The sequence below is a fragment of the Corvus cornix genome, chromosome 8, assembly GCF_000738735.6.
Source record: "Corvus cornix cornix isolate S_Up_H32 chromosome 8, ASM73873v5, whole genome shotgun sequence".
In the NCBI taxonomy this organism is placed as follows: Eukaryota; Metazoa; Chordata; class Aves; order Passeriformes; family Corvidae; genus Corvus; species Corvus cornix.
The window spans coordinates 9417468-9443892 of NC_046338.1; the positions used below are offsets into that span (position 1 = coordinate 9417468).

The following is a 26425-nucleotide window of genomic DNA, read 5'->3' on the forward strand; positions in this document are numbered from 1 at the left end:
CAGATATGCAAATTTATTGCTTTGTGGAGTTTCCTTGTATCTTCTAGTACCCCAAGAGTTCTTTCTTATTGTATCCATGCCTTCTGTATTGGGAGGGCAGAACGATTTCATCAGTGTTGTTTAGAATTACGGTTTGTTCTTTCCAGATGTCCCTGTATTTCCAGTTTGTGAAGTTGAACCAGACCACTAACTGTGTTCTTTCCTGGACTAAATTAAAAGTAATCCTCTTACAAAATATGTTTCTGCCCATCCACTCACATACTTGACTATCTCAGTCAGTGAATTGACTAAAACAAGAGAAGGAGCTCCAGCAGGAGCAGATCCATAAACTAGGAAGTAGTGAAAGTAAAGCCAGTGGAACCGAAGCACTGACAGCTGCAGGAGCCTCTTACACGGCTCACTTCTTGTCTAGATTTCTGAAGTCCTGTTGAAGAAACAACAGGCTGTGAGTGTAGCCTGGCACAAGGTAGCTCCATCTCCCTGCTCAACAAGTGAGTAGAAAGAGTTGGATACAAGGCAGAAAGGGCTTTGCATCTTTGGTGCTGGAAATACGAGGTGTTTTCCAATTGTGGCATGTTGTATGTCCAGCTCCCTCCTTTTTCTCAGTTGTTCTGAGATTTTTCTGAAGGGTTTAATGCAGTGCTGGATCAGAGGTTGCCTCTGGAAAACCCTTGGAAGTGACTGCCCCCTCTCTCTCAGGTGCTAGATCTGCTGAGCAGCCACACAAAGCTCAGTCTAACAGAGCACAATCTTACAGTTTGTACAAACTCGGGATGGAAGCGTGGAGCGCTTGACAGAGGCTGAGCCACGTCAGGGGAGGAGGTACCCCCTCAGGGAATTGGAGGATGCCCAGGTCCACGTAGGCCACAAGAGCTGCTGCAGGGACAAGGGCAGCTCCCGGGCTGCTGCCGGGGAGCTGCAGGAATGTGTCACAGGAGGGTGCTGCTGGCTGGCGGCTGCTCAGAGCTCTGCAGGACAGCTCTTGCTGTGGCAGTTGCTTCCACAGGCACTGGATTGACAAGCTCAGAGATGCTGGGGACTGATCTCTCGTCCTGCCGTTCTCTTTGCTGGATATCCTTTGTTCGTTTCCATGTGTGGCTCCGGCTTTAGTGATGCAGAAGGTAGCACATTTGCCAGCTTTGTGAGGTGGGGTCTTCCATTTAAAACCTGAACTGGCAAAGCTTGAGGCAGGTATGACTTAAATGTCTGCCCTCTCCTGGAGTTGGTCTCTGGCTAAGTGCAGGCAGAGCATTCAATCCTTCTGAGGCAGCTCATGAAGGGGGTGACCGCCAGGGAAGGGGTGACAGCACTGGGCCTGCCAGATTTCATTTGGACAATGCTCTCAGACACACAAGTGATTTTTGGGGTTGTCTTATGCAGAGCCAGGAGTCAGACTCGATGGCTCTTGTGGATCCCTTCCAACAAAGGATATTCTATGATTCTAAGTAGCAGCCTCTGTTACCGAGACGTTTGTGTCCTCAGGGTTGGCATCATCTGCTCATTCCACGTGGGCTGGGAGAATGGGTACCTGCTGTTCCCTTCACAGCTGTCCTTGGAGCTGTTCCCTGAGCCGCCTCACCTGCCTTGTTTAATCAGGAGTGTTGCTGTCTCCTACCCAGGCCCTCTGTCAGGGCAGTCTCCTGGTTGCCATTTGGAGAGTACTTTGCTTGTATTTTACTGCAATGACTGAAATAATTGGTGCGTTTTAGAAGAGGAGCTAATTTGAAATGCCTGAGCTCTAATTCCTTTCCAGTTTCCCCATCCCTCACATTCCTTTCTCCCCGATCTCGGCTGGTGGGAACTGGCTTTGTTTGTGCCTCAAGCCTCCGCTAGCATGGCCCTTGCTCTCCCCAGCCCCTACCCAAGGGCTGTGACCGGCTCCCTGGAGAGAAATGAGTGACATCTCAGCTTCCTTGTTGAGGATCCTTAGATCTTTTTGGCTCTGTTTCATTGTTATCCTCTGTCCAACCCCAGCTGCCCTCGGACAGCTGCCAGATGTCCGAACTGTCACAGGTCTGGCTGACAATTCATGTCACTGTTTCCAGCATTCTCTCCCCCCAACAGCTTTGTGCTACAGTAAAACAGCATCCAGAGAATATGTATCACTTCCCTGGGGGAAGGCAGCAGCGTCTCTGTGAGGTGTCTGTGTCCCAGGTATGGTTTTGTGGTTTTTACTATTATTAGGAAAAACACAGCACTCTAATTCGTCCCCCTCAGGCTAATGCTGATGTCACGTGGGATACAGTGTGATTTGGTGTCATCATGAAGTATTTATACAAAAAAGGGTCATTAGTTCTCATTGTTCTCCACAACAGTTAATGACAAAGACACAATGTTGTCCTGATTGTAACAGAAGGGATCTTCCTTCTGCTTTCCATCCACAGCTCTTGAAACCTTTTTCTGACCCTGGTAAAGAACGATTGCTCTGCATTAGGTAGGAACCTAATGTGAGAGAGAGAGACTCACACAAATTGTTTGAACACTCAGGGCAATTTGGTAACTGTAATGGAGTTAAAGGACATCTTAATTTCTTGTCTGTTTTTCTGATCTTTCTAGCTCTTGACCATAAGCATATAAATGTCTATTTTTATTAGTGGGGAAGTATTGGTGAACACTGAGTCTGGAGGTCAATGTAGATTCATGATTAGGTTTTCTCTGATAAAAAATAAAGTATTAACTTGGTGAGATGTTTTCAATAATGGAACTTCTTTGCAGTTCTCCTGTAATTAAATATTGGTTCCCTATTTCTTTCTATAAAAGCCTAATGCCTTCCCTTATTATGTCACTCTCTCACCTGTTAAGCTCTGATTCCATGATATGTTTTCTGTGCTGTCAACATCAGCTTAAAATGTTCCCATCTCTCTGCATTTTCCTGCCCTGGCCTCACAGCACATTGCCTCCCGAATTTCTGCCGCTGCAGTGGTTGGTGTGTTGTAAATCCGATCAGGGAGCCGAGCTGGTTCTAACAAGTGCGTCATTGTTTGGGCTTTTTTGTTGTTGGTTTTTTTTTTCCCCCTGAAGTGGTGTGGTTCACAGTGCTGCAGCAGGAAAAAGTCATGCTGGTACAACGGAGAGAACAATGTGATCAGGGCTAGGTGGGGAGGCAGAGGTTCTACTGCCAGACCGTTCATCTCTGAAAACACGACTGAATTGCTCAGCAGAGCTGCCTTCTGCTGCGTGAGGCGTGACTGCTGGAAACCCCATCAAAATGGTGCCCACCCCATCCCCACCCCCGGTAACTGTTCCAGTAGGCATTGCTAAGCGTAAGGGACTGTCAGTGTTATCTTTCAATCAGATCTACAGTCTTTGATCTGAAAGATCAAGCGAAAAGTCTCTTCCAGACAGAAGTAGCATCCATGGCACCTGCAGGGAAAGAAGAGATCATAGGAACGATTTCACACTTACTCCATTACTAACAGTCTGGGATGTAGTTTTCCAGCCTCTGGTTTGGAGATCTCATGGTCAGGTCAGGTGTCCTGTTGTCCCTTTCCAACACAAACTGACCCCTGTATGGGAAGGGTTTGGCATTGTGACCGTGGCTTTGAGCAGAAATGAGGTGGCTGATTCTTTGTGTTTTAAACCTGAATGATGTGGAGCTGGCTGGAGCTGTTGGTGCCACAAAAAGGTGAAATCCAGTGCCTGAACATTTTTGCCAATATGTTTTCTTGCCTGTCATGGAACCTGTTTCCTGCTGCTTTGTGCCACTGCTTGCACCAATAAAAGAATAAGAAAATGGTATTAAATTGGAATAACAGCAGTTTCTCCACGTGTAACAGGTGTCACAAAAGGTAGACAGAGGACACTTAGACTCAGCAAGTTTATACTTGAACTTTTGGCCTAATCTGCTGCTTTTTTCATTTCTTTTAGAGAGAAGCAAGAACTTGCTGAGAGAGGCAGAGTGGTTTTCTCCATCTTTGGCTGAGGTTCCCACCCCAGACATTTCAGCTCCAATGAGCTTTCTAGTGCCGTGGAGATTGAGGTGCCTGAAGGTAAGTGAGGCTCGATCCTGCACCCTCAGGATCTTAAGAACCTGGAAGGGTTTTCCTCTGTCATGTGAATGACAAAGCTCTACTGTTCAGGGCATTCCAGAGGTCATACGGATGAGAGGCTCTTGCTGGGCCCAATTTTACTGGTAGGGCTGAGTATTAGGCATCTAAAGGCAGAACAACAGTACAGTTTGGAGTAGTGGCCTAGCACCTGGGCCAGAGTTAGTTCTGAGAGCAGTATTGCTATGCCAGAACAGACGTAACATGTGTGTGCCTGTCTGTTCTTTCATCCTCCCTCCCCGTGTAGTGTCAGGGTAATGAAAAGCTGCATGTGAGGGCCAATTATGATACTTATCACTTCCTCTGATGGTGCCAAGATACCACTTTTTAATGTGGCTCCATTTTTGTTTTGGTGCTGACACACAGCCAGTGAGAAGGTGAAAATTGCTCATTCAAGAAGGTTTGCCTCAGCCTCTTCATCCTTTAGGATTTATGCCTTGCTTTTTGGATATTAAACCTCCTTGTGTTTGCATTAACACTTAGCATTAAAAGAAATCAGCAACAAAGGGCTAATGTTTCTTTAAAAGAAAAAAATTCATGCCCTACTTTAGTAAGATGCTTAAGATTCTTGTGAATGGAGGCTGTGAGGCATGTTAAACTGCCCTGTGTGCTGTTTTTCCAATTTACTAATCCTGCTGATTCAGACTTTACTAGCAAACCTGCTACAATTAACTGCTTTGTAGATGCAGTTGTAACATGTCAGGTTGCTGTTAGGGCAATGCCTGAGGAGCCTGCAGGTCCCATCAAAGGGTTAAGATTTTCTCTAGCCTTTATTCTGAGGCACATGCTAGGTGGGGACTCTTAAATCGAGTTTCACTGATCAAATGTTCAAGCAAACCCCCTCATTTAATAATAAGCAGCTAGTTACCTGTTGCTGTACTATTACCTGCAGTATTAGTAGTAAATATTTATATCACAGTAACATCAGAAACCCTGCAGGGGTTATTATGGCAGGGGGACCCAGTAGCTCTGTTGGCAGGTTGTTAGTGTAGAACACTTGGAACCATGAGCACCTGTTTTTATTTGAGCTTACATAGCTTGTGAGGATGCTTCTTGGTATTTCTGTTTCAGTAGGAGATAAATGAGGATGTTTTTAATAGGGTTTGAAACGATTGCAGACCACACTGGACCAGCAGTGCTGGAGGGGATAGACATAGACTGCTGTTGTTCTCGGGTCTGGCATATGGGGTAAGAAGGCTGGGGAAGGACAATTCTTTGGTCTTTTGGTGTAGATTGTACACATACCTCCAGGCTGTGTTTTGAGCTGGCAGAAAGCAGTGCTGGAGAAGTGGCTAGAAACAGCTGGAGTGATGATCTCAGCAGTGACCTGCCTGGGCTAGAGCTGCATGACCTTTAATGTTAACTAAAAGATGCACTCTTTACTGTTGGGAACAACTAAAGACAGAAAGGATATTGGCTTCCCTGGGCAGGCAAACTCTTCTTGACTTGTTTGTTCCCTGCATTTTCCACAAGTGGAAGCTGTGAGCCGTGGGGCTGACCCAAGGGAAGCACCTCCAGGAAGGGAAACAGCCATTTTGATAAGTCATTCACAGACCTGCCCAGTCCCACACTCTGCCAGAGACCTGAGCTGTTGTTTGCCATCTCATGTCCCCTTGCTCAGACCTGCCCCTTCTACCCTTTCAACACCATGCTGTGTGTTCTGCTCTTTCTCTGCAGGAGGCAGACACTGGTGCAGGGCCTGATTTGTGCTTTGTCAGTCAGCTTTGGCAGCTGTCAGCTGTCTTGCAGAGGGAGAGATGCTGTGGTGCTTAGCTGCAATGGGGCTGTTCCTCCAAGGTCAAAGAATTCCCACTGCAGTCCTCTGCTGCAGTCCTCTGCTTCAGCCCTCTCCCACGGGATGGGATGTGTGATCCTGTCCTCTGAGCTCTCACTTGGTGGACCAGAACAAATTGAGAGAATTTAGTGTGTTTTCTCTACTAATGCCTTCAAATGTTTAGTTTTTTTCTCCCAGTTATACTGTAAGTTTTGAGTTATATTGGATTGTGCTTAAACTGTTGGCTATCTAAAGCTCTGGGATGTAGTGCTGGGCTTGGACTTTTCCTTTTAGGGAGACTATGCACAGCAAGAACAGAACAGATATAGAATGACCATAGATTTACCCTGTCAAGACCCAATATGGAGCAGCTGACTTGACAAGTGCTGGTAAATTGCTTCCTCTTGTGTGGCACAAAACAGGTGGAGAAATCTTGTTATTTGAACAGAAAATTCCATGACGCCCATAAAGGGGAGGTTGCTGGTTTGTTTTATGAGAATAGAGTGCCACAGTGGCAAGAAAAAAGGACCCTGTGAAATTTCCTTATGTGGTTTAAATTTTTTTATTCCATTTCCCTCTGAGATAACTTAATTTTAGAATTGCTGTCTGGTGAAGGAGAAGGGAAGAGGTGAATGAATGACACCAGCTTAGACTCTGTAAAATAAAGGGAGGTCTTTTCCCAGTGCTTCTTTAAGCCCTTTGTGGAAACAGGTTCCCTTTCTGCTAGATAGCCACAAATAGTATTGTCCACAGTTACCTTCCACCTAAAAATATGGAGATCCTTTTGAAAAAGTGGGCAAAATTTCTCATCCTGCCCCTAAACTTTACAGAAGGGAAATTGAAGCAATGATCATGTTAGTGTGTTTATTTGTCTGTGTGATCAGAAGGCACAGCCAGGATTAGCACAAAGAAACATTTTGCTAATTTTGCAGTTGTCCCCAGTAAAACTCTTCTCAGTCAGAATCAAATGAGTGTCTAAATCTAGCTGAAAGTCATGTTCAAGAACCCATGAATCTTGTCTTGTCCCAAGCAGAACCTGTAATTGAGCATTGAAAGCTTCAGGAGTCTGGATAACAGCAAATTTTTAAGAAAATACTTAAAATACAGGGCTGACTGATCATCCCTCTTCCTACTCGTCCCAAGAGAGAGCAGTGAAAGGAAACGCTCTAATGCTTGTGAGAGTCGTCCTGTGGCAACTGATGTGTACTTCTGAAAGAGAGAGAGGATTAAAACAGGGGAGGAGAGAAGTTACCCTGCGGGAGATTGTCAACAGATGTTCCATTGTAGTTCAAAGAGAGCTAGCAAAAGGCTTCTGCTGCAGGGATATATTAATTCTGGGCAGTTCATCACAGGGAGACCTGTTTTATGACTGGGAGGATACCTCTGGTAACTTACGTAGCTCTTTATTTGAACTGTGGGTGGGGAATCTGGTCTACCTGTAAGCAGAGAAGGAGCTGAACAGTAGGAACAAACATGTACTTGTTTTCTTGCAGCTGTGACCACTGTCAGTCTGATCAAGATCAAGCTGGTTTTGTGGTGCAGGGGGTTATTTGGCTGATGGGCCATTGAATAGAAAAAATATTACAGAGGAACTGAGGCTTTAACTGTTTAATTGTTAAACTGCTGGGGCATGTGAAGCAGACCTGTGTTGAGTGTGTCTTTCAAGTATACTTACTGGACAGGAAGTGGGAACTAGCACAAGGAAGACTGTGCAGGCTGTCAAGCAGATGAATAAATCAATCCCTTTGTCTTTAAAAATGTACAACCTATCTATGCTTCCTTCGTGTAATAGTTAATGATTTCTTATAAAATCTTGCCAATGCTGCAGAATTAACTGTGGTGGGGGATCTAGTTCACAAGCTCCATATCACCAGGCACAATTAGAAGGTCCTCTTCTGGGAGGTTCTAAATGCTTTATCTTTTGAGATTGTTTTGAAGTTGTGCTCTGGATGAAGGTTGATTTTTCTCAGATCTGTGAGGAAACATGACCCCAGTAGCTTTAAAGTGAGGAAGAGTCTTCATTCAAATGTATTTGGGTGGGGAAGTTTGAAGCCCACTGTTATGTTACAAAGTTCTGGAAGATTAAAAAAAAACTAAACCACAAACTATTTTGGGAAACTGCTGGGAGACTTTTATATTTGCAGTCACGGTCTTCCAGCTTTGCTTATCACTTAGGTATGTATCAGTAGGACTGAAAATTTGGCTGTTTTATGGACAGTAAGTGCATGATTTCTGTTTTCTTTGTGGGGGATGGAAGGCAATATTGGAAATAAAATTCCTGTCTCACTTCTGCTGTGCAGCAAAGCAGAGGTAGCAAGTACATGGGAACATCACAGGCAGAGGCTCAGGAGGTACACTTAGAAAAAGTGCCCCCCTCCCCCCATGGCAAATCCACATTTATACTGATTTGATGTAGTTATAGAAAATTAAGTATAAGTAATGAGGAGGTGTGCAGCCTGCTGTTTCCTTCACAGGTGTCTGGGAAATGACAGTAGGCATTTCTGCTCTCCCCTGGCTATAAAAAGAACAGTGGCTAGTAAAAGCTTCCAGGTTCTTTGCCATTTCATAGCCTTCATTACTGAAAATTTACTGCTCTGCCTCCCTGGCTTGCTTCTGCACTCCTGCTCCTTGGATCAGTGGAATGCCTTTTTCATTCTGCTTTAAGTGGTAGCAAGCACAGGAGACTTACCCATGGGAAAGCCTTATGGGATGGTTAGTCTTAGAAGACCCACACACTGCCTTGTCCACTCCAGTGCTCCTCATGGCAGCTTTTCTGTCCCTGAACACCCTCTGAAGCCTTATTTACAGACTTACAGTGTGACATGATGGATAAATACACAGTGATGCTGAAATACAGACACTGAGCCATGAAGGACAACTGAGTGGGCAGAGAAATGGATGAAAAACAGGTAGCCCCACCCATGGCACAGCAGCTCTAGGACTGTCACTTTTCAGCTCCTCAAATCCCCTTCCCTTCAAAACATGGGTCTGGAGAGAGGATGAGGGGAGGGCAAAGCAGGCAGATATGTCTTAAACTCTGCTTTTCTTTTGCCTGGGTTTCTTTCTGTTCTATTTAACTTTAAACCTAAGTGATTCAGTTGATTCTTGGTCCCTTGCTACTTAATAATATAATTGTGCCTTAGCCTAGGAGGCATTAAAACCAAACCCCATCAGAAGCAACAGCTATGTTCAAGGAGAAATGCAGAAGTTGGCAACAGTTGGTTTCTGGTTTTGTCAGTTCTCTTTTCTGCACAGGAAGGATGAAGCCCACACAACTGGCCCATGGTCCATCTCCAAACTTGACCACCTAAGAGGTTGTAGCATCTGGCTGGAAGGTCGGAACTCGGCTGGGCAAAGGCACAAAGCTTTGTGTTTCCCAGGAGTGGCTGCCTGCACAAGCCTGTCCTGCTGCTGCCTCTCCAGCTAGCACAGCCCTGGCTCTGTGCTACCTCTCCAACAAGGCAGTTCAGCAGTTTGTTCAGCAGAGAATGAATCAGCTCCGAGTGGGTTTGGCGGTAAAAAGGCAGAACAGAGAAAACTCCAACATAAACCACCAGAGTAATGCTAACTTTAGGCCTGAGAAGACTGGCTTAGTTGTGGCATGTTTGTTCTGTTACTTAGTTATTCTGTTTTGTATGGTTGTATTGAGAGGAAAGATGTGTGCCCAACGTCTTTATAAACAATTTGATGGGTGTTAACATCTTTGAAATGGGTCTTAATGCTTCTACTGACTTTGAGCAGCAGGTTCATTACCAGGCCCAGACAGTTTGGTTCCTGAAATAGATACGGGTCTGCACAAGCCTGAACTTCTGAACTTTGGGGTAAAACAGTAGGTTCAAGGGGCGATATGGGGTAGGTGGTTTGGGAAGGCTGTACCTTCCCAATACCTCAGCCAGTAGGGAAAGGAAGAGGGCAACATGCGGCCGGGGGTTAGGATAAAAGGGAGGCTGTGCCCTCCAAAACCTTGATAGAAAATCCCTCGGGCATGTGCCCTGGTGGACTCTCTCCCTTTATCAGAATAAAGCTGAAGGACCCCTCTCTCTCCTTTTTGGACATAACCCTCTGGCATTGGTGGATTTTCCTGACAGTATGTTCGGACAGGACTGAAATCTCTGCAGGGTTTAGAGTTCACGCTCATGTCTTCAGATTACTCAGCAAGCACTTTGCTAGACTACCAAGTCTTTGTTTGCTCTCCCCTTGCTCTAGGTCTTCCAAGGATTTGCTTGTCTAGATTTGTTGTGGGAACGCTTCAGAAAACAGCGTAAGCCAAATTACCAAGTAGTTTCACTCACCACATTTTGCTTTTGCAACAGAAAATCTTTAACACAAAGTCTTTGACATGAGCTGATTGATTTTGCCGAAGTATTCTAACAGCTATGAGAGACTATTAGCTCAGGAGAGACTTTTACCAGGTCTGTAGCAGAAGCTGGGCTTTTGAGCACTTACTTCGCTGCAGGTCTGAGCTCTGAAGGGAGGAGTTCAAAACAGCTATAAAGCTAAACAAAAAGAAGTATGTGCCTTTCAATTTGCGTTGTCTGCTGTACTATAGAAAGAAGCATGACAGATGATGCTACTTAGGTTTGGATTAGGCTGGGTTTCAGGATATTTCTGTAAATACGGTTTGGGGTTACAGTTGACAACACAAGAATATCTTCAATCAGAGGCAAAGGAAAGGAGTCTAAGCATGTAGATTATATTATTTGGTCTAGTGTGGTTCTCTAAGACAGATTTCATCTGATTTAATTGTACAGAAATTAATCTCAGTCAACCCAGACCAGGAATGACCCTGACAAGAAGGAACACAGGCAGGGGCTGGTGTCCTTCTGAACTGTCAGAGCGATGGTTCATAGCTGTCTGGCATTTTCTAGTTATCAGCTCTGTGAGTCTTTGTGTCCCAAACTGCTGCTGTTTATCTATCACAGGATTCATTGTGATCTATAAAAGCTTTTCAGTTAGATGTTTGCAATGAAAATATGAGGACCGAGACACTTTTGGCATTTGTAACTTTATTGCAGAAAAAAAAATCCACTATCAACATATTTTACAAAGAAAGTTGCACTTTGGTGTTGGGCGAGTTTTCTTCCTCACCCCTTTCCCCTGGACAGCGATGCACGGGAAACCAGAACAACCAGCCCCTGCCCTTTTGATTGTGTGCAGAGACACTTCCCAGATATGCCAGCCTGCACCAGTTCCAGCCAGGATGGAGTTCTGTTTTCCACCACCAACTTGCCAACTTTGTGCCGAGAACCAGTAGCACCCTGCCCTCCGGCAGGGGAAACAAGTCTGTAGCTAGGGAGACTGCTGTGTGCAGACAATGCTCGATACAAAAGCTTTGGAGTTGTGACAATTGCTCTTTAGTTCTCATGCAATCATAGGAGAGAACCAACCCTTCTTCCCTATTTTACTGGGCATCCTTACAATACACAGATGGAAGGCCAAAGCCAACAGCCGAACCCCAACTGCACTGCAGCCATTTGTCAGCCACTCTGGAAGCAGCAACACAGGGAGGAGGAACTGCTGCCTTACCCAGTTCATCTATTTGGCCCACACTGGTTCTGCTCCATCTTTGGCCTTTCCAGAGCTCAGCTGATGGGGAAATTCCCCTTTCCCTGCTACCAATAACAGCACTGCGAAAAAAAGGTACTTTTGCAAGTGAGGCCTGGTATCTGTCCTTTGTGGGGTTCAGTGATGCTGCTGAAAGGAGAGGAGAAACTGAGGCTTGTAAGAGGAATGTGGCAGATAATCTCTAGCCCTTGCTGTATCCTGAGGGAGCAACTGGCTTAGTCAGAAATCACTCTAGAGAAGGCATGTGTTTCCATTTACCTGCAGTCGAATGTGAGTTAGAAAACAGGAGCACGTGTAATTACATGAAGACTGACATGACACACACACTCTGGTCTTTCTGAGGCAAGGGCACCAAAAGATCCTCTGACTTACGCTCAGAGGCTCTGGTCTGTGGGTTTCCTTGAGAGGCCTCAAGAGCCTTGGATGCAGTCTACAGCAGTGATATTTTCAGGCAAAAGTGCAGAATCCAATCAGCCTAACACCAAGAAAGGGAAGGGGAGGAAGGCACCTACATCCAGGATCTGTCCTCATGACAAGACACCAACTGGCTCAAAAGACCAACATCAGAAAGTAGAGGAGCTTTGACCTTGCATAGCACAGAAGGGAGAGTGAAGTATCAGTTTTGTACAACAGCTTCCAGCAACCAGATGCTAGAAGCAAAATGGGAGGTACCTGAGGAAAGGTTTGTGTTAGAGTCCAGGCAGGGAAATGGACTAAAAGCATTTACTGAGCCTGGGAAAGGAGTTTACACATATGCCAAAAGCATCAAGTGTAGGAGACATGGTTTCCTAATTTTGGTGAGACCAAATTAGTGTGTCTAATTGGCAATAGACTGAGTCCTATCAAGCTCTGTTAAGCTAACATTATGTTCATTTTCCTCCCAGCAACTTCAAAGCAACATCAAGTAGCAGGGGCACTTCTCCAGTGGCCACAAAACTGTTTTCCCTGGTTAAAGAGAAAAGGTATGCATGTAGGAAGGAAGCAGAGTAGTCTTTTATCCTCCTGGTAGGTGTTTAAGGATGGGCAACGCCAATCCTGGGACTAAAGCTGAAACAGGAACAAAAAAAGTGCAAGAGAACCCCCAAAACAAACAACCTTAAAAATACAGAACAAGAGGGAGCCCAAGAGAAGTGATTTCCACATCCTTGGCTCCCTCAGAAAACAGCAGTCTCCTTTGCTAGCACTGTGCTGACACCACCAGTGTTAAGAGCCCTTGTCGGGATCACTTGCCCACCTCCTTTGAAAGCAGCAGCCACCAAGACGAACAGAAGAGATCCATGCAGAACACCATGGCAAAGGTTGTCTTGGCTAATTGGTTGCCACACTAAAAGGAGGAGACACCTCTTCAGGGCATTGTTTTGAGGAGAGCCTGGAGAAAAGGGACAGACTTGGGCTCTGATTCGCAGCATAGAAACTTCAACACTGAGCTATGTAAAATGTCTAAAACAAAAAACCATCTGAAAAGGCTCTTTCAGTTGTGTGCAAATCACAGCCCCTCATTCCTCAGCAGATCGTCTGGGACCAAGTCCTCAAGGCCTTTTCCTCTGGGCAGTGGATAGCCTGGTTGCCTAGTAGCTGTAGAGGGAGAGAGGGGTGTCCTCCATCATGTCATCCTAGAAGCAGAGAAGAGGGTGCTTTAATGAGATGTCTGCACAGTGGCATCATGGTCCCAGCCTGGGAGCCTGCTGTGCAGGCAGCACAGCTTTCTCAGCCACATGGTCACAGTGTGGCCATCTGCCCAGCCATCCACCTAAATGCTGTCACTGTGCAGTTCCTGGATCTTTGGACTGTCAGTCTCCCTCCTGCTGCAGCATTTGGAGAGAAGAGGTGTGTCCAGGCAGGCAGTTCCTGCAGGGACGTGCAAAACCCTGGCTGTTGAAAACTCCACTCAGCTTGCAACAGCATCAGCTTGCTTGAGACAGCATCAGCTTGCTTGCTAGCTGTGTACTCCTCTGTCTCAGAAAGCACAGGTAGTTATTTGCAGCTTCCCCAGAGCTAGTCCAGCCTCTGAAATCCTCATATATTTTTATATTCCCAAAGGGTCAAACACAGACAGACAGACAGACAGACAACCTCCCTGGGACAGAGCATAGAATCTGCTTTGTCATAGTCACAAAGCAAATATGAGAAAACAGGAGGAGAGGTTAGGAAGGTGTCATTTCAGGACAAGTTTGGATGGAGCTCTCCTTCCTCTCTCTATTTAACCTCTCAGCATTCCCCTGCAGAGTGAGGGGAAGGCAGAGAGCTTCTTTAGTGCCCAGCCTTGAGACTTGCTGTCTTGATTCAAACCCTGGATGGAAGGAGAGGGACCTAAGAAGGAACAGGAGTGTGTGATCAGCATTGGTGCTGCTGCAAGTACCTAGCAGCTAATGTAGTAGAAGGAGAACTGCAAAGCAGTCAGTGGCAAGCCAGCCCACATCAGGCTGGGCTGAAGGTGTGACTCACCATGGGCAGGTCCTGCAGGCGGCGGAACTCCATGCGGTTGTTGTGCTGGCGGTATCTCAAGAAGCCCACCAGGCCCAGCATGCCCACCATGACAATGAAGACGGAGATCACAGTGATTACCAAGGGATCAGCCCTCGTTGTACCAGCCACATTGGGTAGCTCTGCAAGGAGACCAAGGGAATGAGGCCAAAGGGGAGCCTTCAAGGGCTGGAACAGCAAAGTTTTGTCTTTTCTGGTTCTGCTCAGCACAACCAAGAGCCAATCTGAGGCAGCCCCAGCCCTTTGCCATGTTGTGTGAGAACAGGGAAAAAACAATTACATCTATTAGGTTGGAAAAGACCTTCAAGATTATCAAGTCCAATCTATGACCAAACACCGCCAGGTCAATTAGACCATGGCACTGAGTGCCATGTCCAGTCTTTCCTTAAACATCTCCAGGGATGGTGACTTTACCACTTCCCTGGGCAGCCCATTAAAAGCAGAGCATTTACCTGAATTGTCATCATCACCAACATCCACCACAGAAGCCTTCTCATGCCTGGGCTCCAATGACTGTGCCAATGTAGGTGTGCTGGTGGGGACGGCAGCTGTGCTGGCAGACGTGGGGCTGGTCACAAGGGGTCTCACTGTCACAGTACTGAAGGCATCAGCAAAGGACGTGCTCCGTACAGTGGAGATGGGAGCAGAGGAATTTCTGGGCTCCACAGTGCTCTCCTCTGTGGCACCCACAGGGCTCGTTCCTGGCTTGGTTTCAGACCTTGCTGCTGTGGGCCCCAGGGTCTGCCCGCCAAAAAGCCCTGGCTGAGTGCTGTTAGTTGTTGCTGCAAAATAGAAACAAGCAGTTATTTCAAAGGATCCAGTGCAACCACACTGGTCTGTGGGACTAGACAATATGGAAGCAAGACTGTAAGGACTATAGTAACAGCAGCTTATTGTCAATCCTTTGGAAAACAAGCAGAACCTTTAGTGCAGCCACAGCTGAGCCACACTATAAGCCACAGTGCTTAGAAAGTCCTCTCAGTTTTCATATGTACCAATCTGCAATGTCAGCCAACCTCTGCTGGGCCCACAAGGCCTGTCCTTGGGGACGAAGGACAAGCAGACAAGCTTGAAGAACTCTACACACAGCTGGGGATCATCCCTCAGTAAGACACTGGGAAAAGCCTCTCATCCCTCCTTACAGAGAGCACAAAGGGGGCTTCCCAGGGACGGATGAGCTGTCACTTGTGCTTGCCCATCTCCATGTTTTGTGTTAAGAGTGAGTGTGCTTCCCCAGGAAGGCTCCCACTGAGCCCCTAGCCCTGGTGCCAGAAAGGCACAGCTGAGCAGCACAGCTAAGGCATATTGTTTCAGATTAGATATATAAAGGATGTCCCTGCACACAATCAATGTCCTCATCAGAAAGCAGCCAGCACAATTAATACCAAAATTAATGGGGCTTGCAAAGAGGATGCTGAACTAACACCTCTGCAAACAAGTTGCACTGAACTGGCTCTGCTTAGTGTCTCATCCCCTTCTTCTCCCTCTCTCCAGTTACCAGGAGAGTGCTCACACGTTTCCAGGTTATGCATCATTGAGGCAGGATTTTGTGCCAGGCAGTAAAGGCAAAACCTCACCTGGCACAGTATTCAGAGGAAGCATGGGGGTTGCACTGCTGGCATCAGCCGTTTCTTCAGTTGGGCTGAAAGGCTCTGTGGCTTCATGGCTGGGCTGGTTTTCTTCCAGAGTGCTGGCAGTCAAGATAGGGGAGGGGATTTCAGTGCTGCTGTTGACTGACAAGCTCATGTTGTCATGCTCGGGATGTGTAACTGTGATGTCCCCAGGACTGGCAGTGGTAGAAGCCTGCAGTGTCTCTGCCTTCGAGCCTGCCATGGGGGTGGTAGGGATGAAGGCATCTTCCACCTCTGTAGTGTGGGCCCCAGTGGCACTGAGTGTTGCAGCAGTCAAGTTTTTCTTCAGGCTTGTCTGAGGAATGGCAGTAGTCACTGGACTGAAGTCAGAGGCTTCCCTTGGCTGATGCGAGGTTAGCGCTGTGCTAGGAAAAGATGGTGGTGCCACCAAGTCCTCTCCTGTCTTCTGACCCCCTCCTATGGAACAGAGAAGTTTGTCAGAGATCCCACGCTGAGAGGAGAAACAGAGGGGAAGGACAGAAACTGAACCTCTTTATCCCCTTAACTCAAAATCCAGCACAGGTTCACACTTGGGAAAGGGATTCAAACAGCTCCCCTGTCCCTCCTGGCCTGTCTGAGGCATTCTAGGGGACTTTTCCTTTACCCTCCTCTTCCTCAACTCCTGTGCTGTTGTTCTGTAGGGTGAGCATCACCAATTTCTCTATCCTGGAGCAACTTTTAAACTTTTTTTGAGGATTTGGGTTTGTTAAAAGTATCACCTGAGACCTGATTCTGTAAGAAATTTAAATAAGTCTTCTTTGGTTCATTGAGAAAGAGTCAAAAGTGGTGCTGAAAAAACACAAATGAGGGAAATGTGGATGACTCTCTAGATCCCCTGGCCCAATGAAATGGAGAAAAGTGATATTTAAAAAGGCTGTGCATGGCAAAGCATATCTTGTGAGTCACCTTAGTAGTAGTGTGGGATTCTGCTGGAGGGAAAGGTGAAATGGGTAGCAAGAGAGCGCTACAGCTAACAGGGCTGGCGGTGCGCTTTGGCAGCTGCCTTCATGAGCTATTTATGAACATATGACCACCATGAAGTACAGCTGTTGTCATAGAAATGGGCAGCTACTCAGCCTCGTACTACAGCAAAATGGGCCAGCTTCCCTGAAGGGAACCTGCAGCAAGCAAGGATCCCCCCAGATCCACAGCTGCTAGACAGTGTGACAGCATACGGGAGGAGGAAAACCACAAGGCTCTTACACTGCCCTTTCATAAACACAGATCCTGTGACGGTTTTTCAGGGCACAAACAGGAAGAAAACAGAGAAATGTAGCCACATCAGGATGGACTCTCCAATTTAAAAACATCTCGTAGTCAGTATTTTTACAATTTCTGTTTAAGTTCCTACCCAAGCCACAGAGGACTGATGAGCTAATTACAGAAAAAAATAAAGGTACTGAAGCAAATCCATCATGATGCCCCTTCTCTCCACAGGGAAGAAGCATCCAAAGTGGATGTTGTCAACAAGAAACATTCATCCATCAGCAAAACAGCCCATTCTTATAGTGTTCGGGGAAATTTCAGCAGTTTTTTAAAGCTCTTCCGAACAGATACAATTATCAGAGCTCTTCTCCAGCTACAGCACTCAACAGGCCCTAAGGAAAGACACAATACATTGCTCTCTCAAGACCTTTGCAGTACCCTGACCAGCTGGAGAATTCAAAACCCTGGCGCAGCCTGAGGAAGCTGTGCTTCCCCAGCCCGGGGCCCCAGTCCCAGGAGGGCTCCCGCAGGGATGCACAACCCTGCTCGGCACATTCAGCGAAAAAGCTTTCACAGGGAACCCCAGCTGGGGCAACTTAAACATGAAGACCAAAGGCCTAAGTGATGCTCCCTTTGGCCTTGCCTGGATCCAGCTCTGTGTGGCCAGAAGGTGCCTCCAAATAAAGTGAGCTCTGCCATGGAGCTCAGGCGTAGGATACGCTTACACCAGTAACACCTGGAAGGAAAAGAGCTGAGCGCTGCGTTTCCTGGGATCAGGCACCAAAAGGAACAGCTCTTCATGTGACAATTTCCAGCCCCAAACCCAGCACTGCTATTCAGCACGGGGTGGGATCCCACCAGCTCCGGATGCTGGCTGGACACTGGCAGATGCTTGCTCAATAAACGCCCAGCTACCTGCTCTTACGCAGCCACAGACACAGAGGCGTGCTGTCACCGTGGGGTAAACAGGAAAGGTGGTGGCTAGGTGCCCAGCCAGTGTTAAGCCTGGCTATGTGCTGCTCTGAATAGCTGGCCTGTGCCTGGGACAGCCTCTCACGGGGTCGGCAAGTCATGACTTGAGTCGTGCAGAGGAAAGATTTGTGGAGAGCTGCCTTGCACAAAGGCCTGAGCAACTCTGAAACCATCATGCCAGTTTCTGGCTAGAAAAGTGATAGGCAAGATAGGTGCTAATGTCTTTACAAGCAACTCGATGGGTGTGGGTCTTTAGGAGAAATGGGTCTTAATGGCTCTACCAACCTCAAGCGGCAAAGTTCTTACAGAACCCAGACAGTTTGACTGCAGTTTGAACTCCTGAACTTCAGGGTAATAGACAAATGGGTCCGTGCAAGTCTATTGCAGAGCCCAGACAGTCTGAACGTCTAGTGGATCCGCAGAACCCAGATAGCTTGAACTTCTGAACTTTGGGGGAAAATGGATGATTTTACGCACAAAAGGAAAGTCAGAGGGAGGGCAGATGAATCTGGGCCCTACACACCAGGACACCTCCCCACATGCCAGGAACTTACACCCCTGCCACGAGGTGCTGTGGGACAGGAGGGCTTGTGGGGGCAAGCAGCTCCCCCCACCCCGCTGCACGGCTTCCTGCTGTCTGCAAGAGGGAGAGCTAGTGGGATTAGCATTTCCCTAAGATCTTCTCTCCAAGAAGCCACTTGGCTTCTTCCCATAAAATTATCTGGTGTCCATCACTGCCAAAGAAAATGGTTCCCGGGTGGATGGGCCTCTCTGGCTCTGGTGTAACACAGCACTGTGGTGTATAAAATCTGGTTTGTAGAGAATTGAAGAAGAGATTTTAAATTGGCAAGTGAAGAACGAGGGACTCGCTTTGAGTATGGCAAGTGTTGATGGCACCTCAATTAGCAAGTCATCCAGACCAGCACATCACAGCACACCCAGCTCAGGAAACAAAGGAGAGCCTGAAAAAAAGGAGAGCCTAATCCAGACTAACACAAGGATTCAAGACGTTAAGAGATGATGGTGGGAAAATTGAGAAGGCAAGAGCCTTAAAATGGCCAAGGAAACAAAGGACTGAGTAAATCCTGATCACCCAGGGACAGGCAGACAAAAGATTCCCATCACCCGTCTGTCAGCTCCTGAGGCGTAAGGGCACATCCAAAGCCAGCACATAGTCACCAAGCAAAGCACCTAGGAAAATCCCCCAGACGTGCTTTGCTTGGTGCTTGTGAGCTGTAGGTGTTAAAGGTACAAGCGCTGAGTTCTACTTCAGTTTTAGTTTAAAAAAAAAAAGCACTCCTCCAAAGGGCCTTGCTGCATTGCCACAGCTTTGTTTGCCAGCTTTATCATCCATCCAAAAGGGCAACCTATTGCCACGCAAACGAAACCCGGTGCAAACCCTGAGGTACAGAGGGGAGAGCAGAGCGCTGCTGCAGCTGCCTGTGCTGGGGGAGACCCAGCAAACCCCGCACGGGCTGGGATCCTCAGGGGTCCAGCTCCTGGTCTGCTCTGGAGCTTGGTACCCAACAGGTCGGCAAATCCCCAGCTCCGGCGCTGTTGCTGCTCCAGTCACTGGGTGATGATGGTTTTAGCTGTTTATCGGTTACCTATAGAGACGCAGGTCAGAGCTCGTTCCTCTGGCGTCTTCCTGGAGAAGCTCTGCTTCCTGCATCACATGCCAGGAAAGCCATGGCTGTACTGCCTAGGGAATCGTCCTCATCAGCTTCAGGAGACAAGAGGGAACCATGTCCTTTCAGATGCAAATGAAGGAGTTAGTGTGGATGCTTCACCTTTTCTGTGATTCTCCAAGACCTCACAGTTGCAGCACCCCAGGACAGCTGGTAAAGGTGCACTCGCCCTTGGATCCATAATAAGGCAGCTACAACTGTACCAGGATCTGTAAGCAAGAAGACCTCTGACCATAAGAGTATTTCTGTTTCCCTGACAGGGAGCCAAGGGTGGGCTTGCTTTGGTTACACTGAGGTGCCTGCTGAAGCAGAGCTGGTCCCCTGGCTACAGCCCCACTCCTGCCCCATGTCTGTGCTAACCTCCAGGCTCAGCCTGTGCGTGGTGAGAACCAGAGATCCCAGACCACATTAGGGCAGGGCTGGTGGATTTGGAGCAGCAGCTCCCATCAGACTGTGCTGACTGCAGTGACCTCTGTCTGGGAAACAAGAGGGGCAAAGGAAGAGCTTGGTCCCAGGGGAGGAGGGATGCAGCCAACCAAGAAGCAGCCCCGGCCTTGGACAAGGGTGGGAAAAACTCCCAGCTCCTTGAGGGAAGGGAGGGCTTTGAACATCAGCCCACAACTTCGACCCCTCTCCAGCACTGTCTGACAACACTGAGGGACCTCCACATATCAACCCAAGCTCCCACCAGCTCCAGAACAGACATGGTAAAATGATGCCATAACAGAGAGGAGTGAAGGAAGCCAGCTCTGCGGGAGATGGGGCCGTTCCTGTCTTGCACTCCCTGCCCAAGATTCAGAACTGGGGCCAAGCGAGGGGCTGAGGAAGGTGTGCACAAGCAGCACAGTCACTGCTGTGCCAGGGTAGTCACGCAGAGCAGGTACCGTGGTCTCCATCCTCTGCCACAGCAGCCACCCCACCATCTATTTGTTTCTCAGAATAAAACAATGACAGAGAGCAGGGCCTCAGCTGGACAAGCCCATAAATGAGCTTCTGCCACAACCCTCCTGCCACAACCCTCCTGCCACTCTCAGCAGAATCCTCTGCATCCTCCTTCCTGTCTGACAGAATCAGCAGCCTGAGCTCCCCAAAGGTCCACACCAACCCAGCTCCAGTCCATAGACCTGAACATTGTTTTTGAAATCCCTCTTAGGATGAGATGCAGGAGAGCCACATAAGGTGAGGAAGCCCATGGCAGGCTGTCTGCTGGGGACTGAAGGAGAGCAGGGCAGCAGGGTGCAGGGTGCAGCCACCCCTGGAAAAGGTGCAGAGTCCCAGGTGAGAGCTAAGTACAAAGATGAGAAGGATTCACCCAGGATTTCAGAGAAAGTGCCCGTGGGAGCCGGACTCCCTGGTGTGAATGTATCCTCACTCTCTGAGGCTAGCACCTCACTTAAATCAGCTTCCTAAAGAATGCAAGTCAAACCACTGCTCTGATTCATCAAAAAGGCACCCAAACCCTTCTACAATGCTATTTTGGTGCACTAAATGAATTCAATTTCCATTTAAGTGTAACAGCTCCATTTGCAAACAACCTAGTAAAATGGAAAAATAAAATGTTTCAAAAGTAACAGCATAAACTGTAACCTGTATGTATCAAAGCAGTTATATCTTATTGCTTAGCAAACTACTTTATTAAATGTTGAAATTATCTTTTGTTACCAGTTATTACATTTATGGTTGCCAACCAACGGTAATTAGACAATCTCTTCAAGGAAAAGGAGCTTGTGTATAAATGCAAATAAAACCATATAGTGAGATTAAAACCAAGGCTCCTCGTTTCATTTAAAAGCAGAACTGGAATAGCTGCTGATTAGATACTAGCTGAGCCTGATCTCTTTTCCTGGAATTAAAAAAAAAAAACAAGTGGCAGAAGAAATTTCTGGAGCCCATCAGGAAGGTGCCAGATGCATCCAGAGATGCTGTAGAGCAAACACCCTCACTGTGATGATGCGAGGCTTAGAGACAGGATCAGGTACAAGGGGCAACTGCTTTGTAAACTCAGCTCCAGTTGGATACCTTGCAGGACCTCGATGGAAGCAGGATGCCAGAGGGCTGCACTTGCCTCAGGCTCCAGTGCTCTCCCTGCCAGGGCTGATGCCCAGACTGTCCCCATTCCCATCCTGGCTGAGAGAGGCTGAACAGACCCCCGTCTGCTGTGAGGAGTCCAGGCAGGAGGTGTAAGCACGGATCCAACCTTGCAGCCTGCTTGGGGACCACAGTGAAGCTCTTCATGGCAGCAGTTTAATTCATTGTACCCCTCGTGGCCTCTGCGAGCTGCTGTGCAAGCAGCAAAACTGGGGGTGCAGAACTAGGGGTGCTGAGCACCCAGTCCAGCCCTGGAGAGCTGCCAGGCCAGGCATGCTGCAAAACAAGGGCTGAGGTAAGGGACAGGAATAGAAACCAGGTCTCCTGACAGAGAAGGCAGGTGGCCACGAGCAGAGCACGAGACGGGGGCAGATTAGATACAGGGTGCTGAGTGAGTGTGTGCTGGGGAGGGACAGCCCAGCACCCAACCTGCCCAGGCAGGCAGGAAGATGCTGCCTCAGGGCATCTGTGGATACTCAGCCACAGGCTTGAACCCCGGGGAACTAAAAAGGAAATGCAGTGCTACCACCTCGACAGATGGCACTGCGTTGGGGACCAGGACAACCTGCCAACGGTGGCATGGCAGAGCAGGGCAGAGCAAGAGTTGCAGGATGAGCAGCCCTGGAAAAGCACCATGAATGCCAAGGACAGGTACTTCAGTACTAGGAATACCCATTAAACAGCACAAGCATGCCCAGAATACACAGTGGTGGGGCAGCACCAGCCCAATCGCTGCCTGCAGGACACAGCACCCCACAGTGTCACGTTCTGCCTGGCCCTGCCATGTGAGACCCTCCTCACCCAACCACGGGAGAGAGAGATGCAAAAAACTTCTTTCCCACAGGTTTGCGTGAAGCTCTCTCACTGATCCCCCATTTAGAGGTGAGGGGGCTTACCCCAAGTTCCGGTGGCAGGGAAAAGAGAGAGCAGGCTGCCTTGCTCAGCTACCACTGTCAGAGCAGAGTTATTTTCCAGTGGCCATGTGCAGCTATGGAGCACCTTGCTTGGCAGGAAGGTGCCTGGGAGGCTCCCATGCTGCTTGGTTTTGTTCCTCAGTAGGGGACTGAGCTGGGGTGAAGACCCCTTTGCCCAGAGGCTGCTGGGCACACCAACATGCACAGCCTGGGAAGCCTGCCCTTCTCTGGGGTTGTGTAACCCCAGTAATACAACAACAGCAGGGAGCTCGGGCATCATTCAGCCCAGCCCTGCTTACCTCAGGAGTCACAGCTGCAGCGGAGGAAGCATTCACGTCATTAGGAGAAACTAATTAGCCAGTTGCCTTAATAGCAGCCCCATGTCAGCAGGGAGCCTGCTCTCTAGTGCAGCGTGGCATGAGCTGGGGGAAGTTTGGACATCAGGAGCCTGCCCAGCCCTGAGCAGTTCCCAGGTCCTTCTAACTGTGTAACTGCTGGTTCCATGGGCTTGAAGGATGCATCCTGCCCTGACCCTGCCCTGGGCAGCCCTACAGGGCTCAGGATGTGACCCCAGATGTCAGTGGTGCTGAGCCTTATGAAAGCTACCCTATAGAGCATTGTGGGGATGATTGCAGACCTATGGAAAGCCCTGCAGCAAGAATTGTGTGTGCCCACCCAGAGGGTCTTGGTAGAAAGGAAGGAGGGACAGGGGCCTCTGTGCTTTGGATTGTCCCTGCTCCCCTTTGTTTGGAGGGATGGGGCCAAAGGAGCTGAAGGAAGTGAGTGCTTTGCCCCTGCCCAGCAGGTCAGGTTTTGGAAGGGCAGCAGGGAGCCAGGGTCCACCCTGACCCTGGGGCTGAGGGAAGAGCACATGTAGAAATGGCATCAAAGACTGATGGCATGACATGAAAGGCTGGGCTGGGGGTGCAGGGTCACACAGCTGGAGGTACCACTCTGAGGAGAGGACCAAGCTGTGGCTCAATTCTGGGTGCAGGAGAGCTGGAGCTGTCCTGTCAGGGTGGGGTAGAGTCCATCCACTCCTCCTTGCCCTGGGCAAACAAGGGGAAAAGAATCACAGCAAATTGGCAGTGGGACCTTGAAGTGGACACATTGCCCACCTGTGTGTGTGGCCCCGGTGGTGCCACAGACAGGGCTTTATGTGCTTGTGCTTCTCCCAGCCCTGCGCCGTTCTCACTGCTTGCAGGGCAGCTCGGCATGGGAGGGAGAGGCAGAAAAATGCCCAGACCAAAATTACTCAGGGTTTTATTTGTAAGGCTAATGATGCTGGAGGAAGTGGATTTCCGCAGGCAGTGAAGAAAGGCTGCATTGAGAGGCCAGGGTGGGCAGAGCACAGGAGACACAGCAGCCTGAGCTCCTCTGTGGCCCTCCTGCAAACTCAGACAGAGGGTGGGAGCAGCACTGCCGGACAGCGAGAGCAAAGGGAATCTGTGCTGGGAGCAGTGCAGAGAGTAGCTCATGCAGCTAGGACAAGCCCAGTTTTGGACAGATCTGTCTGGGGACTGCAGACTATAGGGCCAATCTCTGGGCAAACCTTTCCTTTCCCACACCACTATCCTGCTAAGATTTTCTGGTGTCTCATTATGGGTTGTGCTTGCTATGGGGCATTTTATTATTGGGGGTATCTCTTCCATCTATTTTCACAAAACATTTGCTCTTTTAACCACAGTTGGGCTTAGCTAGCAAATATAACAGCTATGAGGACAAGGGCCAGGTCAGATGCATGGGTACCATTTCCTGAGACTGTGAAGAATCTTGGATTGGGACACTAAGCAACAAAGATCCCAGGAAAAACTCAGTGCAATCTTAATTTCTGGTACATTCTGGCAGTTTGAATCTTGGACTTTGCAGCAAGAGGGTTCCTATGAGCCAGCTGGGGCAAGGGGTTCCCTGAGGTTTCCCAGTGTGCCCAGAGTGTGAGACACAGGGCCAGAATAGCCCCAGGCAGCTGAGCTCCTCCTCCTCTCAGCGGTGGAAATCCTGAGTCCTTCCTTTTCCAGTGGCTGGTCACCTCCCCACACCCCATCACAGCACAGCTACTCTTGTGTGGGGAGTGCAGCTTTGCCCACATAAAGGGCGCTGGTTTGGGACTGCTCCCAGTGCTCAGCCTCAAACCCAGCTAAACCGCATCCGGCACCCAAAACCTCATCCTGAGTGCTAATCTCACTGCTGAGGCTCAGCCCCAGAGGCATCTATTCTAGGGTTTTACCAGCCCTAATTAGTTATTAGAAACTGAGTTTCTGTGTGTCACCCCTTGGTCTCTATTGCTGCCGTCACAGTGCTGGGATCTGACCAGGGTCTGGCCAAGGGTTTTTCTCAACCACAAAGAAGAAGAAACACGTTTTGCTTCTTGAGTCTTGGGCAAGTCCCTAAATGCTACAGAGCCTTTGTCACTGCCAGGGTCACGGGGAAGGTGACAGCCTCCCGACTCGGGGCACACTCCAGCCACGCGGCAGAGTTCGATGGTGTCAGTGGACGGGGCTGTCAGCGCCACGGTGCAGATTGCGCCTGCCCACGTGAGGACGCGTTGATCGTGGAGCAGAGCCGAAATACAGCCCGGGAGGGTCTGCCTGGGACCAGGGTCTTGCTCCTGCTCCGTCCTGTAACGCTCCATCCGTCCTGCCCCTCTCCCCCCAGGCACGGGGCCATCGTCCCGTCGTGCTGCGGGAGGCGGCAGAGTTCGGGCTTTGTCCGGGGTTCCCTCGGGGGGAAGCTCAGCAGCCGCTCGTAGGCAGCCGAGAGCTGCAGGGCGGGAGACAAGAGGCTCTCAGGGCTGGATGCCGGAGGGCGAGCGCCTCCAGGATCGTTGCTCCCCTCCCCGCGCATCCCCTCGGGATCCCGCCGGGCGCCGGGTGGGAGGTGAGCCCGGGCGGCTCCGCCGGCGGGAGCAGCGCTGCCGGCAGCTGCCTCGAATGGGCAAGGCCGGGGCCGGCGGCCGCGCTGCTGCCCGGAGCCCGGGGCTCACGCGGGACCCCCTCGAACATCTTTGGGCCACCTCATCTGCGCGTCCGCCGGGGCGACGGCGCCCGGGGCCGGGGGCATCTCGCCCGAGTTCGGGGGCAGGCCCGGGGCGCTGCTCCCCGGAGGGTTCCGTCCCCGGGGAGGGCTCCCCAGACCCTTCTCCCGCAGCCCCACCAGCGGGCGGAGGAGCCGGGGCCCCGGCGCTGCCCCGACGGCTGTCCCGGCGCTGCGCTCCCCGCCGCGGCGAGACCGGCGGGATCCCCGGGCAGCTCCCCCCGCCCCGGCACCCCTCGACGGCCGCCCCGGTACCTGGCAGGGCGCAGAGCAGGCAGCAGGCGGCGGCGAGGCGGAGCAGGGCACGCCGCGTCCCCTCCATGCTGGGCCGATCCGCGCTGGCTCCGCCGGCGGCACCGGGGCGGCGCCGGGGCGGGCCGGCGGCCGGGGCGGGGCGGGCGGCACGTGGTCCAGCCCCGACCCCGGAGGAGCGGGGCGGGGGCCGCTGCCGGCCCGCACAGTGCCGGCCCGGTACCCCACATCTCCGTGTGGGATAGCGCGCTCTCGGTCCAGTCCCGATTCGGTCCCTAGCACCCTCGGTTTGCTTCGCACTGCCCCCAGCATCACCGGCACTCTGGGTTCGGGCAGGACCCCCTTGGTCCACTCCGACACTGGCCTCGGCGTCATCAGAGCAGTCACTCCTGATTTGGACAGGACAGCCCCGGTCCCGTCCTTCTCCGTTCTGGGAATCCCTAGCCCAGGTTTGCACCACCTCATCACCCCACTGACTGGTTCAAGAGACCCCAGTCCAGGATCTCACCATCCCCTAATCTGCCCTTGCCACCCCCAGCTGAGCCTGACACCCCCACTTCTGCCCCATGCAGGGATGGAGACAGCAGATGAGCCCAACGTGAGTCATCATCCTTGGGCCTCTCTACAGTTTCAAGGTACCTGGATCTGCGGGCACAGCCGGGTGCAGAGCTGCTCCAAGCACCCTGGATATCTGCCCTGGCCAGGGCTCATCCGGATGCTCAATGTGCCACAGCTGGTTTCGCAGGGCAGCCGCTGGGACATCCTTTGTCTT

At 49.9% G+C, this 26425-nt stretch overlaps 1 protein-coding gene and 1 long non-coding RNA gene across 3 annotated transcripts; one reads left to right on the top strand and one right to left on the bottom strand.

The window, feature by feature from the left end:
* Positions 1–1369: 1369 nt before the first annotated feature.
* LOC109145968 lies at positions 1370–21071 on the top strand. Its single transcript, XR_005602512.1, has 3 exons — positions 1370–2154; positions 3868–3989; positions 16938–21071. It is a non-coding gene; the product is annotated as an uncharacterized LOC109145968 (long non-coding RNA).
* On the bottom strand, positions 10807–25763 carry LOC104695536 (mucin-17-like). Of its 2 annotated transcripts, none has more exons than XM_039556219.1 (5): positions 25657–25763; positions 15447–15917; positions 14322–14651; positions 13831–13991; positions 10807–12998 (listed from the first exon to the last, which is right to left on the bottom strand). In XM_039556219.1, the coding sequence occupies exons 1-5, from the start codon at positions 25721–25723 to the stop codon at positions 12954–12956; spliced, it is 1074 nt and encodes a 357-aa protein (XP_039412153.1). In that variant the 5' UTR covers positions 25724–25763; the 3' UTR covers positions 10807–12953. The 2 variants fall into 2 exon arrangements, with proteins under 2 accessions (XP_039412153.1, XP_039412154.1); XM_039556220.1 differs by lacking the exon at positions 10807–12998 and adding an exon at positions 13005–13695.
* Positions 25764–26425: the final 662 nt, after the last annotated feature.

Coding starts and splice junctions, on each gene's coding strand:
- LOC104695536 (XM_039556219.1), bottom strand. CDS start 25,723: ATGGAGGGGACGCGGCGTGCCCTGCTCCGCCTCGCCGCCGCCTGCTGC. Junction 14,652..15,446: donor TCCTCTGAATACTGTGCCAG/GTGAGGTTTTGC, acceptor TCTATTTTGCAG/CAACAACTAACAGCACTCAG. Junction 12,999..13,830: donor GCCTGCAGGACCTGCCCATG/GTGAGTCACACC, acceptor CTCTGCTTCTAG/GATGACATGATGGAGGACAC.